Source organism: Anomaloglossus baeobatrachus, chromosome 4 (genome assembly GCF_048569485.1).
Source record: "Anomaloglossus baeobatrachus isolate aAnoBae1 chromosome 4, aAnoBae1.hap1, whole genome shotgun sequence".
Classification (NCBI taxonomy): domain Eukaryota; kingdom Metazoa; phylum Chordata; class Amphibia; order Anura; family Aromobatidae; genus Anomaloglossus; species Anomaloglossus baeobatrachus.
The window spans coordinates 659,448,034-659,462,419 of NC_134356.1; the positions used below are offsets into that span (position 1 = coordinate 659,448,034).

Genomic DNA, 14,386 nt, shown 5'->3' on the forward strand with positions numbered 1-14,386 from the left:
TCATCTCTACATATCTTCTGAGTTATGGATCAGTGATGTTATCTCTACATATCTTCTGAGTTATGGATCGGTGATGTTATCTCTACATATCTTCTGAGCTATGGATCGGTGATGTCACCTCTACATATCTTCTGATTATGGATCGGTGATGTCACCTCTACATATCTTCTGAGTTATGGATTGGTGATGTTATCTCTACATATCTTCTGAGTTATGGATCAGTGATGTCATCTCTACATATATTCTGAGTTATGGATCGGTGATGTTATCTCTACATATCTCCTGAGTTATGGATCGGTGATGTCACCTCTACATATCTTCTGAGTTATGGATCGGTGATGCTATCTCTACATATCTTCTGAGTTATGGATCAGTGATGTAATCTCTACATATCTTCTGAGTTATGGATCGGTGATGTTATCTCTACCTATCTTTTGAGTTATGGATTGGTGATGTCATAAATAAACTAGAGATAGTCCAGCTCACCACATGTTTTGGCACTTAATCCTCTAACACCATGGAAGCGCGGGATCCCACTGCTGTTGTTGCTGTTGTCAGCGTGTAAATCAGCAAGTGAAGAAAAGGAACCAGCTTTCAGGAAAATTTAAACAAAATCCGCTTCTTTATTGGATTCTTTAAAATCGTACAAATAAGTGGATCTCACAAAAGAAAGACAGGAGTCCCAAAAAGCACTGGACACCAGACGCGTTTCGATCAGGAACTGATCTTAGACTTGGTGAGTATGTGAATAGGTCACCACAGCAACTTAAATGAATCACATTAATTATAAGAAATTAGTGACGTGTGTGACAAATAACCTACATAGAAAAAAAAACCACAAAACATGAACAAATAAAACTTCATAAAATATCAGTTAAATGGAAAAAAAGTGCTGAAAATACCAATGATCTCAACCCGCTGCGCATGAAAAATCATTTTTTTAAAAGTGAGACATAACTTCACTTTTTGGATTCAAACGATGCCGTATTTGTGTATTTAAAGAAAAAAACAAACAAAAAAAAACATATCTTCTGAGCTATGGATCTGTGATGTCTTCTCTACATATTTATTATGTTATGAATTGGCGGCGTCATCTCTGCACATAAGTTAAGGACTGGTGTTACATTCTCTACATGTTTCTGATGTTGTGAATTGGCGGCATCATCTCTGCATATGTCTTGAGTTATGGATTAATGATGTCATCTCTACATATCTTCTGAGTTATGGATTAGTGATGTCATCATTACATATCTTCTGAGTTATGGATTGGTGATGTCATCTCTACATATCTTCTGAGTTATGGATCGGTGATGTCATCTCTACATATCTTCTGAGTTATGGATTGGTGATGTCATCTCTACATATCTTCTGAGTTATGGATCGGTGATGTCATTTCTACATATCTTCTGAGTTATGGATTGGTGATGTCATCTCTATATTTCTTCTGAGTTATGGATTAGTGATGTCATCTTTACATCTCTTCTGAGTTATGGATCGGTGATGTTACCTCTACATATCTTCTGAGTTATGGTTCGGTGATGTCTTTTCTACATATTTATTATGATATGAATTGGCGGCGTCATCTCTGCACATAAGTTAAGGACCGGTGTTATCATCTCTACATGTTTCTGATGTTGTGAATTGGCGGCATCATCTCTGCATATGTCTTGAGTTATGGATCAGTGATGTCATCTCTACATATCTTCTGAGTTATGGATTGGTGATGTCATCTCTACATATCTTCTGAGTTATGGATCGGTGATGTCATTTCTACATATCTTCTGAGTTATGGATCGGTGATGTCATCTCTACATATCTTCTGAGTTATGGATTGGTGATGTTATCTCTACATATCTTCTGAGTTATGGATCGGTGATGTCACCTCTACATATCTTCTGAGTTATGGATCGGTGATGTCATCTCTAGATATCTTCTGAGTTATGGATCAGTGATGTCATCTCTACATATCTTCTGAGTTATGGATCGGTGATGTCATCTCTAGATATTTATTATGTTATGAATTGGCGGCGTCATCTCTGCACATAAGTTAAGGACTGGTGTTACATTCTCTACATGTTTCTGATGTTGTGAATTGGCGGCATCATCGCTGCATATGTCTTGAGTTATGGATTAATGATGTCATCTCTACATATCTTCTGAGTTATGGATTAGTGATGTCATCATTACATATCTTCTGAGTTATGGATTGGTGATGTCATCTCTACATATCTTCTGACTTATGGATCGGTGATGTCATTTCTACATATCTTCTGAGTTATGGATTAGTGATGTCATCTTTACATCTCTTCTGAGTTATGGTTCGGTGATGTCTTTTCTACATATTTATTATGATATGAATTGGCGGCGTCATCTCTGCACATAAGTTAAGGACCGGTGTTATCATCTCTACATGTTTCTGATGTTTTGAATTGGCGGCATCATCTCTGCATATGTCTTGAGTTATGGATCAGTGATGTCATCTCTACATATCTTCTGAGTTATGGATTGGTGATGTCATCTTTACATATCTTCTGAGTTATGGATCGGTGATGTCATTTCTACATATCTTCTGAGTTATGGATCGGTGATGTCATCTCTACATATCTTCTGAGTTATGGATCGGTGATGTCATCTCTAGATATCTTCTGAGTTATGGATCGGTGATGTCACCTCTACATATCTTCTGAGTTATGGATTGGTGATGTCATCTCTACATATCTTCTGAGTTATGGATTGGTGATGTCATCTCTACATATCTTCTGAGTTATGGATCGGTGATGTCATCTCTAGATATCTTCTGAGTTATGGATCGGTGATGTCCCCTCTACATATCTTCTGAGTTATGGATCGGTGATGTCCCCTCTACATATCTTCTGAGTTATGGATCAGTGATGTCACCTCTACATATCTTCTGAGTTATGGATTGGTGATGTCATCTCTACATATCTTCTGAGTTATGGATCGGTAATGTCATCTCTAGATATCTTCTGAGTTATGTATCGGTGATGTCATCTCTACATATCTTCTGAGTTATGGATCAGTGATGTCATCTCCACATATCTTCTGAGTTATGGATCAGTGAAGTCATCTCTACATTGCTCTAGAATCACTGCGTTGAGAAACACGTGATGGTGTCTCCTCAGTGGTGGATGTTGATCTCCCTAAGGTCAACCATCCTTGCTCACATAGTCTTTTACTAGGCAATGCTCCCACTAGCCAGATTCCTACTCCACACTGATGAGGGGCAAATACCCCGAAACGGCTGTCTGTGGATGGATACCATGTTTGGCATAGGTGGTCTCCTTGAGTGGAGACTGCCCTTCCCGTGGTTGTTCCTTCCCGGTGAAAGACCTGGCTAGTTTCCTGCCAGCGTTGAGAAACATGTGATGGTGTCTCCGCAGGCCTTCTTGCTTTGTACATCTCTTCTGAGTTATGGATCGGTGATGTCACCTCTAGACATCTTCTGAGTTATGGTTCGGTGATGTCTTTTCTACATATTTATTATGTTATGAATTGGCGGTGTCATCTCTGGACATATGTTATGGATCGGTGTTATCATTTCTACATGTTTCTGATGTTGTGAATTGGCGGCATCATTCCTGCACATTTCTTGAGTTATGGATCGGTGATGTCATCTCTACATATCTTCTGAGTTATGGATCAGTGATGTTATCTCTACATATCTTCTGAGTTATGGATCGGTGATTCTACATATCTTCTGAGTTATGGATCGGTGATGTCACCTCTACATATCTTCTGATTATGGATCGGTGATGTCACCTCTACATATCTTCTGAGTTATGGATTGGTGATGTTATCTCTACATATCTTCTGAGTTATGGATCAGTGATGTCATCTCTACACATCTTCTGAGTTATGGATCGGTGATGTTATCTCTACATATCTTCTGAGTTATGGATCGGTGATGTCACCTCTACATATCTTCTGAGTTATGGATCGGTGATGCTATCTCTACATATCTTCTGAGATATGGATCAGTGATGTAATCTCTACATATCTTCTGAGTTATGGATCGGTGATGTTATCTCTACCTATCTTTTGAGTTATGGATTGGTGATGTCATAAATAAACTAGAGATAGTCCAGCTCACCACATGTTTTGGCACTTAATCCTCTAACACCATGGAAGCGCGGGATCCCACTGCTGTTGTCAGCGTGTAAATCAGCAAGTGAAGAAAAGGAACCAGCTTTCAGGAAAATTTAAACAAAATCCGCTTCTTTATTGGATTCTTTAAAATCGTACAAAATAGTGGATCTCACAAAAGAAAGACAGGAGTCCCAAAAAGCACTGGACTCCAGACGCGTTTCGATCAGGAACTGATCTTAGACTTGGTGAGTATGTGAATAGGTCACCACAGCAACTTAAATGAATCACATTAATTATAAGAAATTAGTGACGTGTGTGACAAATAACCTACATAGAAAAAAAAACCACAAAACATGAACAAATAAAACTTCATAAAATATCAGTTAAATGGACAAAAATGTTGAAAATACCAATGATCTCAACCCGCTGCGCATGAAAAATCATTTTTTTAAAAGTGAGACATAACTTCACTTTTTGGATTCAAACCATGCCGTATTTGTGTATTTAAAGAAAAAAACAAACAAAAAAAAACATATCTTCTGAGCTATGGATCTGTGATGTCTTCTCTACATATTTATTATGTTATGAATTGGCGGCGTCATCTCTGCACATAAGTTAAGGACTGGTGTTACATTCTCTACATGTTTCTGATGTTGTGAATTGGCGGCATCATCTCTGCATATGTCTTGAGTTATGGATTAATGATGTCATCTCTACATATCTTCTGAGTTATGGATTAGTGATGTCATCATTACATATCTTCTGAGTTATGGATTGGTGATGTCATCTCTACATATCTTCTGAGTTATGGATCGGTGATGTCATCTTTACATAGCTTCTGAGTTATGGATTGGTGATGTCATCTCTACATATCTTCTGAGTTATGGATCGGTGATGTCATTTCTACATATCTTCTGAGTTATGGATTGGTGATGTCATCTCTATATTTCTTCTGAGTTATGGATTAGTGATGTCATCTTTACATCTCTTCTGAGTTATGGATCGGTGATGTTACCTCTACATATCTTCTGAGTTATGGTTCGGTGATGTCTTTTCTACATATTTATTATGATATGAATTGGCGGCGTCATCTCTGCACATAAGTTAAGGACCGGTGTTATCATCTCTACATGTTTCTGATGTTGTGAATTGGCGGCATCATCTCTGCATATGTCTTGAGTTATGGATCAGTGATGTCATCTCTACATATCTTCTGAGTTATGGATTGGTGATGTCATCTCTACATATCTTCTGAGTTATGGATCGGTGATGTCATTTCTACATATCTTCTGAGTTATGGATCGGTGATGTCATCTCTACATATCTTCTGAGTTATGGATTGGTGATGTTATCTCTACATATCTTCTGAGTTATGGATCGGTGATGTCACCTCTACATATCTTCTGAGTTATGGATCGGTGATGTCATCTCTAGATATCTTCTGAGTTATGGATCAGTGATGTCATCTCTACATATCTTCTGAGTTATGGATCGGTGATGTCATCTCTAGATATTTATTATGTTATGAATTGGCGGCGTCATCTCTGCACATAAGTTAAGGACTGGTGTTACATTCTCTACATGTTTCTGATGTTGTGAATTGGCGGCATCATCGCTGCATATGTCTTGAGTTATGGATTAATGATGTCATCTCTACATATCTTCTGAGTTATGGATTAGTGATGTCATCATTACATATCTTCTGAGTTATGGATTGGTGATGTCATCTCTACATATCTTCTGACTTATGGATCGGTGATGTCATTTCTACATATCTTCTGAGTTATGGATTAGTGATGTCATCTTTACATCTCTTCTGAGTTATGGTTCGGTGATGTCTTTTCTACATATTTATTATGATATGAATTGGCGGCGTCATCTCTGCACATAAGTTAAGGACCGGTGTTATCATCTCTACATGTTTCTGATGTTTTGAATTGGCGGCATCATCTCTGCATATGTCTTGAGTTATGGATCAGTGATGTCATCTCTACATATCTTCTGAGTTATGGATTGGTGATGTCATCTTTACATATCTTCTGAGTTATGGATCGGTGATGTCATTTCTACATATCTTCTGAGTTATGGATCGGTGATGTCATCTCTACATATCTTCTGAGTTATGGATCGGTGATGTCATCTCTAGATATCTTCTGAGTTATGGATCGGTGATGTCACCTCTACATATCTTCTGAGTTATGGATTGGTGATGTCATCTCTACATATCTTCTGAGTTATGGATTGGTGATGTCATCTCTACATATCTTCTGAGTTATGGATCGGTGATGTCCCCTCTACATATCTTCTGAGTTATGGATCGGTGATGTCCCCTCTACATATCTTCTGAGTTATGGATCAGTGATGTCACCTCTACATATCTTCTGAGTTATGGATCGGTGATGTCACCTCTACATATCTTCTGAGTTATGGATCGGTAATGTCATCTCTAGATATCTTCTGAGTTATGTATCGGTGATGTCATCTCTACATATCTTCTGAGTTATGGATCAGTGATGTCATCTCCACATATCTTCTGAGTTATGGATCAGTGAAGTCATCTCTACATTGCTCTAGAATCACTGCGTTGAGAAACACGTGATGGTGTCTCCGCAGTGGTGGATGTTGATCTCCCTAAGGTCAACCATCCTTGCTCACATAGTCTTTTACTAGGCAATGCTCCCACTAGCCAGATTCCTACTCCACACTGATGAGGGGCAAATACCCCGAAACGGCTGTCTGTGGATGGATACCATGTTTGGCATAGGTGGTCTCCTTGAGTGGAGACTGCCCTTCCCGTGGTTGTTCCTTCCCGGTGAAAGACCTGGCTAGTTTCCTGCCAGCGTTGAGAAACATGTGATGGTGTCTCCGCAGGCCTTCTTGCTTTGTACATCTCTTCTGAGTTATGGATCGGTGATGTCACCTCTAGACATCTTCTGAGTTATGGTTCGGTGATGTCTTTTCTACATATTTATTATGTTATGAATTGGCGGTGTCATCTCTGGACATATGTTATGGATCGGTGTTATCATTTCTACATGTTTCTGATGTTGTGAATTGGCGGCATCATTCCTGCACATTTCTTGAGTTATGGATCGGTGATGTCATCTCTACATATCTTCTGAGTTATGGATCAGTGATGTTATCTCTACATATCTTCTGAGTTATGGATCGGTGATGTTATCTCTACATATCTTCTGAGCTATGGATCGGTGATGTCACCTCTACATATCTTCTGATTATGGATCGGTGATGTCACCTCTACATATCTTCTGAGTTATGGATTGGTGATGTTATCTCTACATATCTTCTGAGTTATGGATCAGTGATGTCATCTCTACATATATTCTGAGTTATGGATCGGTGATGTTATCTCTACATATCTCCTGAGTTATGGATCGGTGATGTCACCTCTACATATCTTCTGAGTTATGGATCGGTGATGCTATCTCTACATATCTTCTGAGTTATGGATCAGTGATGTAATCTCTACATATCTTCTGAGTTATGGATCGGTGATGTTATCTCTACCTATCTTTTGAGTTATGGATTGGTGATGTCATAAATAAACTAGAGATAGTCCAGCTCACCACATGTTTTGGCACTTAATCCTCTAACACCATGGAAGCGCGGGATCCCACTGCTGTTGTTGCTGTTGTCAGCGTGTAAATCAGCAAGTGAAGAAAAGGAACCAGCTTTCAGGAAAATTTAAACAAAATCCGCTTCTTTATTGGATTCTTTAAAATCGTACAAATAAGTGGATCTCACAAAAGAAAGACAGGAGTCCCAAAAAGCACTGGACACCAGACGCGTTTCGATCAGGAACTGATCTTAGACTTGGTGAGTATGTGAATAGGTCACCACAGCAACTTAAATGAATCACATTAATTATAAGAAATTAGTGACGTGTGTGACAAATAACCTACATAGAAAAAAAAACCACAAAACATGAACAAATAAAACTTCATAAAATATCAGTTAAATGGACAAAAGTGCTGAAAATACCAATGATCTCAACCCGCTGCGCATGAAAAATCATTTTTTTAAAAGTGAGACATAACTTCACTTTTTGGATTCAAATGATGCCGTATTTGTGTATTTAAAGAAAAAAACAAACAAAAAAAAACATATCTTCTGAGCTATGGATCTGTGATGTCTTCTCTACATATTTATTATGTTATGAATTGGCGGCGTCATCTCTGCACATAAGTTAAGGACTGGTGTTACATTCTCTACATGTTTCTGATGTTGTGAATTGGCGGCATCATCTCTGCATATGTCTTGAGTTATGGATTAATGATGTCATCTCTACATATCTTCTGAGTTATGGATTAGTGATGTCATCATTACATATCTTCTGAGTTATGGATTGGTGATGTCATCTCTACATATCTTCTGAGTTATGGATCGGTGATGTCATCTCTACATATCTTCTGAGTTATGGATTGGTGATGTCATCTCTACATATCTTCTGAGTTATGGATCGGTGATGTCATTTCTACATATCTTCTGAGTTATGGATTGGTGATGTCATCTCTATATTTCTTCTGAGTTATGGATTAGTGATGTCATCTTTACATCTCTTCTGAGTTATGGATCGGTGATGTTACCTCTACATATCTTCTGAGTTATGGTTCGGTGATGTCTTTTCTACATATTTATTATGATATGAATTGGCGGCGTCATCTCTGCACATAAGTTAAGGACCGGTGTTATCATCTCTACATGTTTCTGATGTTGTGAATTGGCGGCATCATCTCTGCATATGTCTTGAGTTATGGATCAGTGATGTCATCTCTACATATCTTCTGAGTTATGGATTGGTGATGTCATCTCTACATATCTTCTGAGTTATGGATCGGTGATGTCATTTCTACATATCTTCTGAGTTATGGATCGGTGATGTCATCTCTACATATCTTCTGAGTTATGGATTGGTGATGTTATCTCTACATATCTTCTGAGTTATGGATCGGTGATGTCACCTCTACATATCTTCTGAGTTATGGATCGGTGATGTCATCTCTAGATATCTTCTGAGTTATGGATCAGTGATGTCATCTCTACATATCTTCTGAGTTATGGATCGGTGATGTCATCTCTAGATATTTATTATGTTATGAATTGGCGGCGTCATCTCTGCACATAAGTTAAGGACTGGTGTTACATTCTCTACATGTTTCTGATGTTGTGAATTGGCGGCATCATCGCTGCATATGTCTTGAGTTATGGATTAATGATGTCATCTCTACATATCTTCTGAGTTATGGATTAGTGATGTCATCATTACATATCTTCTGAGTTATGGATTGGTGATGTCATCTCTACATATCTTCTGACTTATGGATCGGTGATGTCATTTCTACATATCTTCTGAGTTATGGATTAGTGATGTCATCTTTACATCTCTTCTGAGTTATGGTTCGGTGATGTCTTTTCTACATATTTATTATGATATGAATTGGCGGCGTCATCTCTGCACATAAGTTAAGGACCGGTGTTATCATCTCTACATGTTTCTGATGTTTTGAATTGGCGGCATCATCTCTGCATATGTCTTGAGTTATGGATCAGTGATGTCATCTCTACATATCTTCTGAGTTATGGATTGGTGATGTCATCTTTACATATCTTCTGAGTTATGGATCGGTGATGTCATTTCTACATATCTTCTGAGTTATGGATCGGTGATGTCATCTCTACATATCTTCTGAGTTATGGATCGGTGATGTCATCTCTAGATATCTTCTGAGTTATGGATCGGTGATGTCACCTCTACATATCTTCTGAGTTATGGATTGGTGATGTCATCTCTACATATTTTCTGAGTTATGGATTGGTGATGTCATCTCTACATATCTTCTGAGTTATGGATCGGTGATGTCATCTCTAGATATCTTCTGAGTTATGGATCGGTGATGTCCCCTCTACATATCTTCTGAGTTATGGATCGGTGATGTCCCCTCTACATATCTTCTGAGTTATGGATCAGTGATGTCACCTCTACATATCTTCTGAGTTATGGATCGGTGATGTCACCTCTACATATCTTCTGAGTTATGGATCGGTAATGTCATCTCTAGATATCTTCTGAGTTATGTATCGGTGATGTCATCTCTACATATCTTCTGAGTTATGGATCAGTGATGTCATCTCCACATATCTTCTGAGTTATGGATCAGTGAAGTCATCTCTACATTGCTCTAGAATCACTGCGTTGAGAAACACGTGATGGTGTCTCCGCAGTGGTGGATGTTGATCTCCCTAAGGTCAACCATCCTTGCTCACATAGTCTTTTACTAGGCAATGCTCCCACTAGCCAGATTCCTACTCCACACTGATGAGGGGCAAATACCCCGAAACGGCTGTCTGTGGATGGATACCATGTTTGGCATAGGTGGTCTCCTTGAGTGGAGACTGCCCTTCCCGTGGTTGTTCCTTCCCGGTGAAAGACCTGGCTAGTTTCCTGCCAGCGTTGAGAAACATGTGATGGTGTCTCCGCAGGCCTTCTTGCTTTGTACATCTCTTCTGAGTTATGGATCGGTGATGTCACCTCTAGACATCTTCTGAGTTATGGTTCGGTGATGTCTTTTCTACATATTTATTATGTTATGAATTGGCGGTGTCATCTCTGGACATATGTTATGGATCGGTGTTATCATTTCTACATGTTTCTGATGTTGTGAATTGGCGGCATCATTCCTGCACATTTCTTGAGTTATGGATCGGTGATGTCATCTCTACATATCTTCTGAGTTATGGATCAGTGATGTTATCTCTACATATCTTCTGAGTTATGGATCGGTGATGTTATCTCTACATATCTTCTGAGCTATGGATCGGTGATGTCACCTCTACATATCTTCTGATTATGGATCGGTGATGTCACCTCTACATATCTTCTGAGTTATGGATTGGTGATGTTATCTCTACATATCTTCTGAGTTATGGATCAGTGATGTCATCTCTACATATATTCTGAGTTATGGATCGGTGATGTTATCTCTACATATCTCCTGAGTTATGGATCGGTGATGTCACCTCTACATATCTTCTGAGTTATGGATCGGTGATGCTATCTCTACATATCTTCTGAGTTATGGATCAGTGATGTAATCTCTACATATCTTCTGAGTTATGGATCGGTGATGTTATCTCTACCTATCTTTTGAGTTATGGATTGGTGATGTCATAAATAAACTAGAGATAGTCCAGCTCACCACATGTTTTGGCACTTAATCCTCTAACACCATGGAAGCGCGGGATCCCACTGCTGTTGTTGCTGTTGTCAGCGTGTAAATCAGCAAGTGAAGAAAAGGAACCAGCTTTCAGGAAAATTTAAACAAAATCCGCTTCTTTATTGGATTCTTTAAAATCGTACAAATAAGTGGATCTCACAAAAGAAAGACAGGAGTCCCAAAAAGCACTGGACACCAGACGCGTTTCGATCAGGAACTGATCTTAGACTTGGTGAGTATGTGAATAGGTCACCACAGCAACTTAAATGAATCACATTAATTATAAGAAATTAGTGACGTGTGTGACAAATAACCTACATAGAAAAAAAACCCACAAAACATGAACAAATAAAACTTCATAAAATATCAGTTAAATGGACAAAAGTGCTGAAAATACCAATGATCTCAACCCGCTGCGCATGAAAAATCATTTTTTTAAAAGTGAGACATAACTTCACTTTTTGGATTCAAACCATGCCGTATTTGTGTATTTAAAGAAAAAAACAAACAAAAAAAAACATATCTTCTGAGCTATGGATCTGTGATGTCTTCTCTACATATTTATTATGTTATGAATTGGCGGCGTCATCTCTGCACATAAGTTAAGGACTGGTGTTACATTCTCTACATGTTTCTGATGTTGTGAATTGGCGGCATCATCTCTGCATATGTCTTGAGTTATGGATTAATGATGTCATATCTACATATCTTCTGAGTTATGGATTAGTGATGTCATCATTACATATCTTCTGAGTTATGGATTGGTGATGTCATCTCTACATATCTTCTGAGTTATGGATCGGTGATGTCCTTTCTACATATCTTCTGAGTTATGGATTGGTGATGTCATCTTTACATCTCTTCTGAGTTATGGATCGGTGATGTTACCTCTACATATCTTCTGAGTTATGGTTCGGTGATGTCTTTTCTACATATTTATTATGATATGAATTGGCGGCGTCATCTCTGCACATAAGTTAAGGACCGGTGTTATCATCTCTACATGTTTCTGATGTTGTGAATTGGCGGCATCATCTCTGCATATGTCTTGAGTTATGGATCAGTGATGTCATCTCTACATATCTTCTGAGTTATGGATCGGTGATGTCATTTCTACATATCTTCTGAGTTATGGATCGGTGATGTCATCTCTAGATATCTTCTGAGTTATGGATCGGTGATATCACCTCTACATATCTTCTGAGTTATGGATTGGTGATGTCATCTCTACATATCTTCTGAGTTATGGATTGGTGATGTCATCTCTACATATCTTCTGAGTTATGGATCGGTGATGTCATCTCTAGATATCTTCCGAGTTATGGATCGGTGATGTACCCTCTACATATCTTCTGAGTTATGGATCGGTGATGTCACCTCTACATATCTTCTGAGTTATGGATCGGTGATGTCACATCTACATATCTTCTGAGTTATGGATCGGTGATGTCACCTCTACATATCTTCTGAGTTATGGATCGGTGATGTCATCTCTAGATATCTTCTGAGTTATGTATCGGTGATGTCATCTCTACATATCTTCTGAGTTATGGATCGGTGATGTCATCTCTACATATCTTCTGAGTTATGGATCGGTGTTGTCATCTCTAGATATATTCTGAGTTATGGATTGGTGATATCTACCCTTCCCACCTGTTTAGTGCCAGGTTAGGGAGGTTGGTGATTTTCTTGATATAGATGTGCCCTGCGGGATATACTGACGAACACTAAAGTTGCATTTTCTACTCCTCAGGGATAAAGAGTCGATCTGGATTGCCCAAGATATGACAAAAGGTGTTTATACAATTTTGGTTCCTGTTTGGTTCATCGCTCATATTTCTTCTTCATAATGAAACACTCTGCCGTTCTACTCCTTTCTCCCTCATTCTTCTCGCTTCACCCCTGATCCTCTCTTTTCCTCCATGTCTGCTATCCTTGGTTCTGAAAACATTGTTTGATTTTGGAGTTTCTTCTCGCTCCACAGATTGGCCTGACGGTAGCCATAACATGGTCTATGATTCGGTGAGTTAATAGTTGATAAGTATATTACACCCTTCCTTTGCAGGTAGTCTTGATAAAAAAAGAATTCAACCGTTTTGTGTATACAGCGCCTAAGCGAACTTATGTGTATCTATGCTCACAGTCCAAAAGCAATCCCTGTAGTGCAATATGATCCTGCAGTCATGTGTTAGTCTTCTCACTGTCCCTCTTCTTACTGATATACAGACAGTAGAACAGGAGGCTTGAGACCAGATATAAACTTATCCATTACCCTAGACCACCTGGGAACGTAGTGTTAAAGGGATTGTGCCATTTAAGAAGCTACCCTGGCAATAAATTGTCCTTCTTTGGTCAGCTTTCACTGTATTAAGCTGATTATGAGCAACAATAGACATACTTATATTAGGTTCCATCACCTTAGACCACCAGGGATGGCGGAATTAACAGTTACAATTCTCTAGCGCACAAGGAAAACTGATATTAACCATAACCCTTTCTCCACCCGAGACCCCCAAGGAAACTGGAATTACAGTTTCTATGTCTCTACACCACCAGGACAGCTGAGACAATATCAGTCATTACCCTAGGCCACCAGTAAAGTTGACATTAACCCTTCCTCAACTCTTGACGATCAGAGATATTAACATTTTCACTTCTCTAGACCACCACTACAGCTGACATTAAATCAGTCACTACCCTAGACCCCCAGGGAAGCTCATTTACTTCCCTAGACCATCATGGAAGCTGGAATGAACCTTTCCATTTCTCTAGACCACCAGGATGGCTTACATAATATCAGTCACAATCCTAGATGACCATTAGCTGGCATTAGCTTCTTTACTTCATTAAACCACTAAGGAAGCTGGTATTTACCACAACCCTGGACCACCAGGGAACCTGGTATTGATTCCTAGCCCAGGCCACCAGAACATTAATAAACTTATAATTTAAAGGTGCTAGTGTAGAATTTTGCGTTATTCATTGACATGTGTTCTCTTTATCAATGGTTCAGAATTCCCACTCCAGGACCGAAATCTCCAATA

General features: G+C 38.9%; 1 protein-coding gene across 1 annotated transcript in view; it reads left to right on the plus strand.

Moving 5' to 3' along the window:
- C4H19orf38 (chromosome 4 C19orf38 homolog) overlaps window positions 1-14,386 on the plus strand; it is a 69,410-nt gene that overhangs the window by 54,516 nt on the left and 508 nt on the right. The window contains exons 6-8 of the mRNA XM_075343116.1: window positions 13,096-13,136; window positions 13,327-13,364; window positions 14,356-14,386. The exon at window positions 14,356-14,386 is cut by the window's right edge and continues 508 nt beyond it. Coding sequence (XP_075199231.1) covers window positions 13,096-13,136; window positions 13,327-13,364; window positions 14,356-14,386 — 110 coding nt within the window. The remainder of the gene's footprint in view (window positions 1-13,095; window positions 13,137-13,326; window positions 13,365-14,355) is intronic.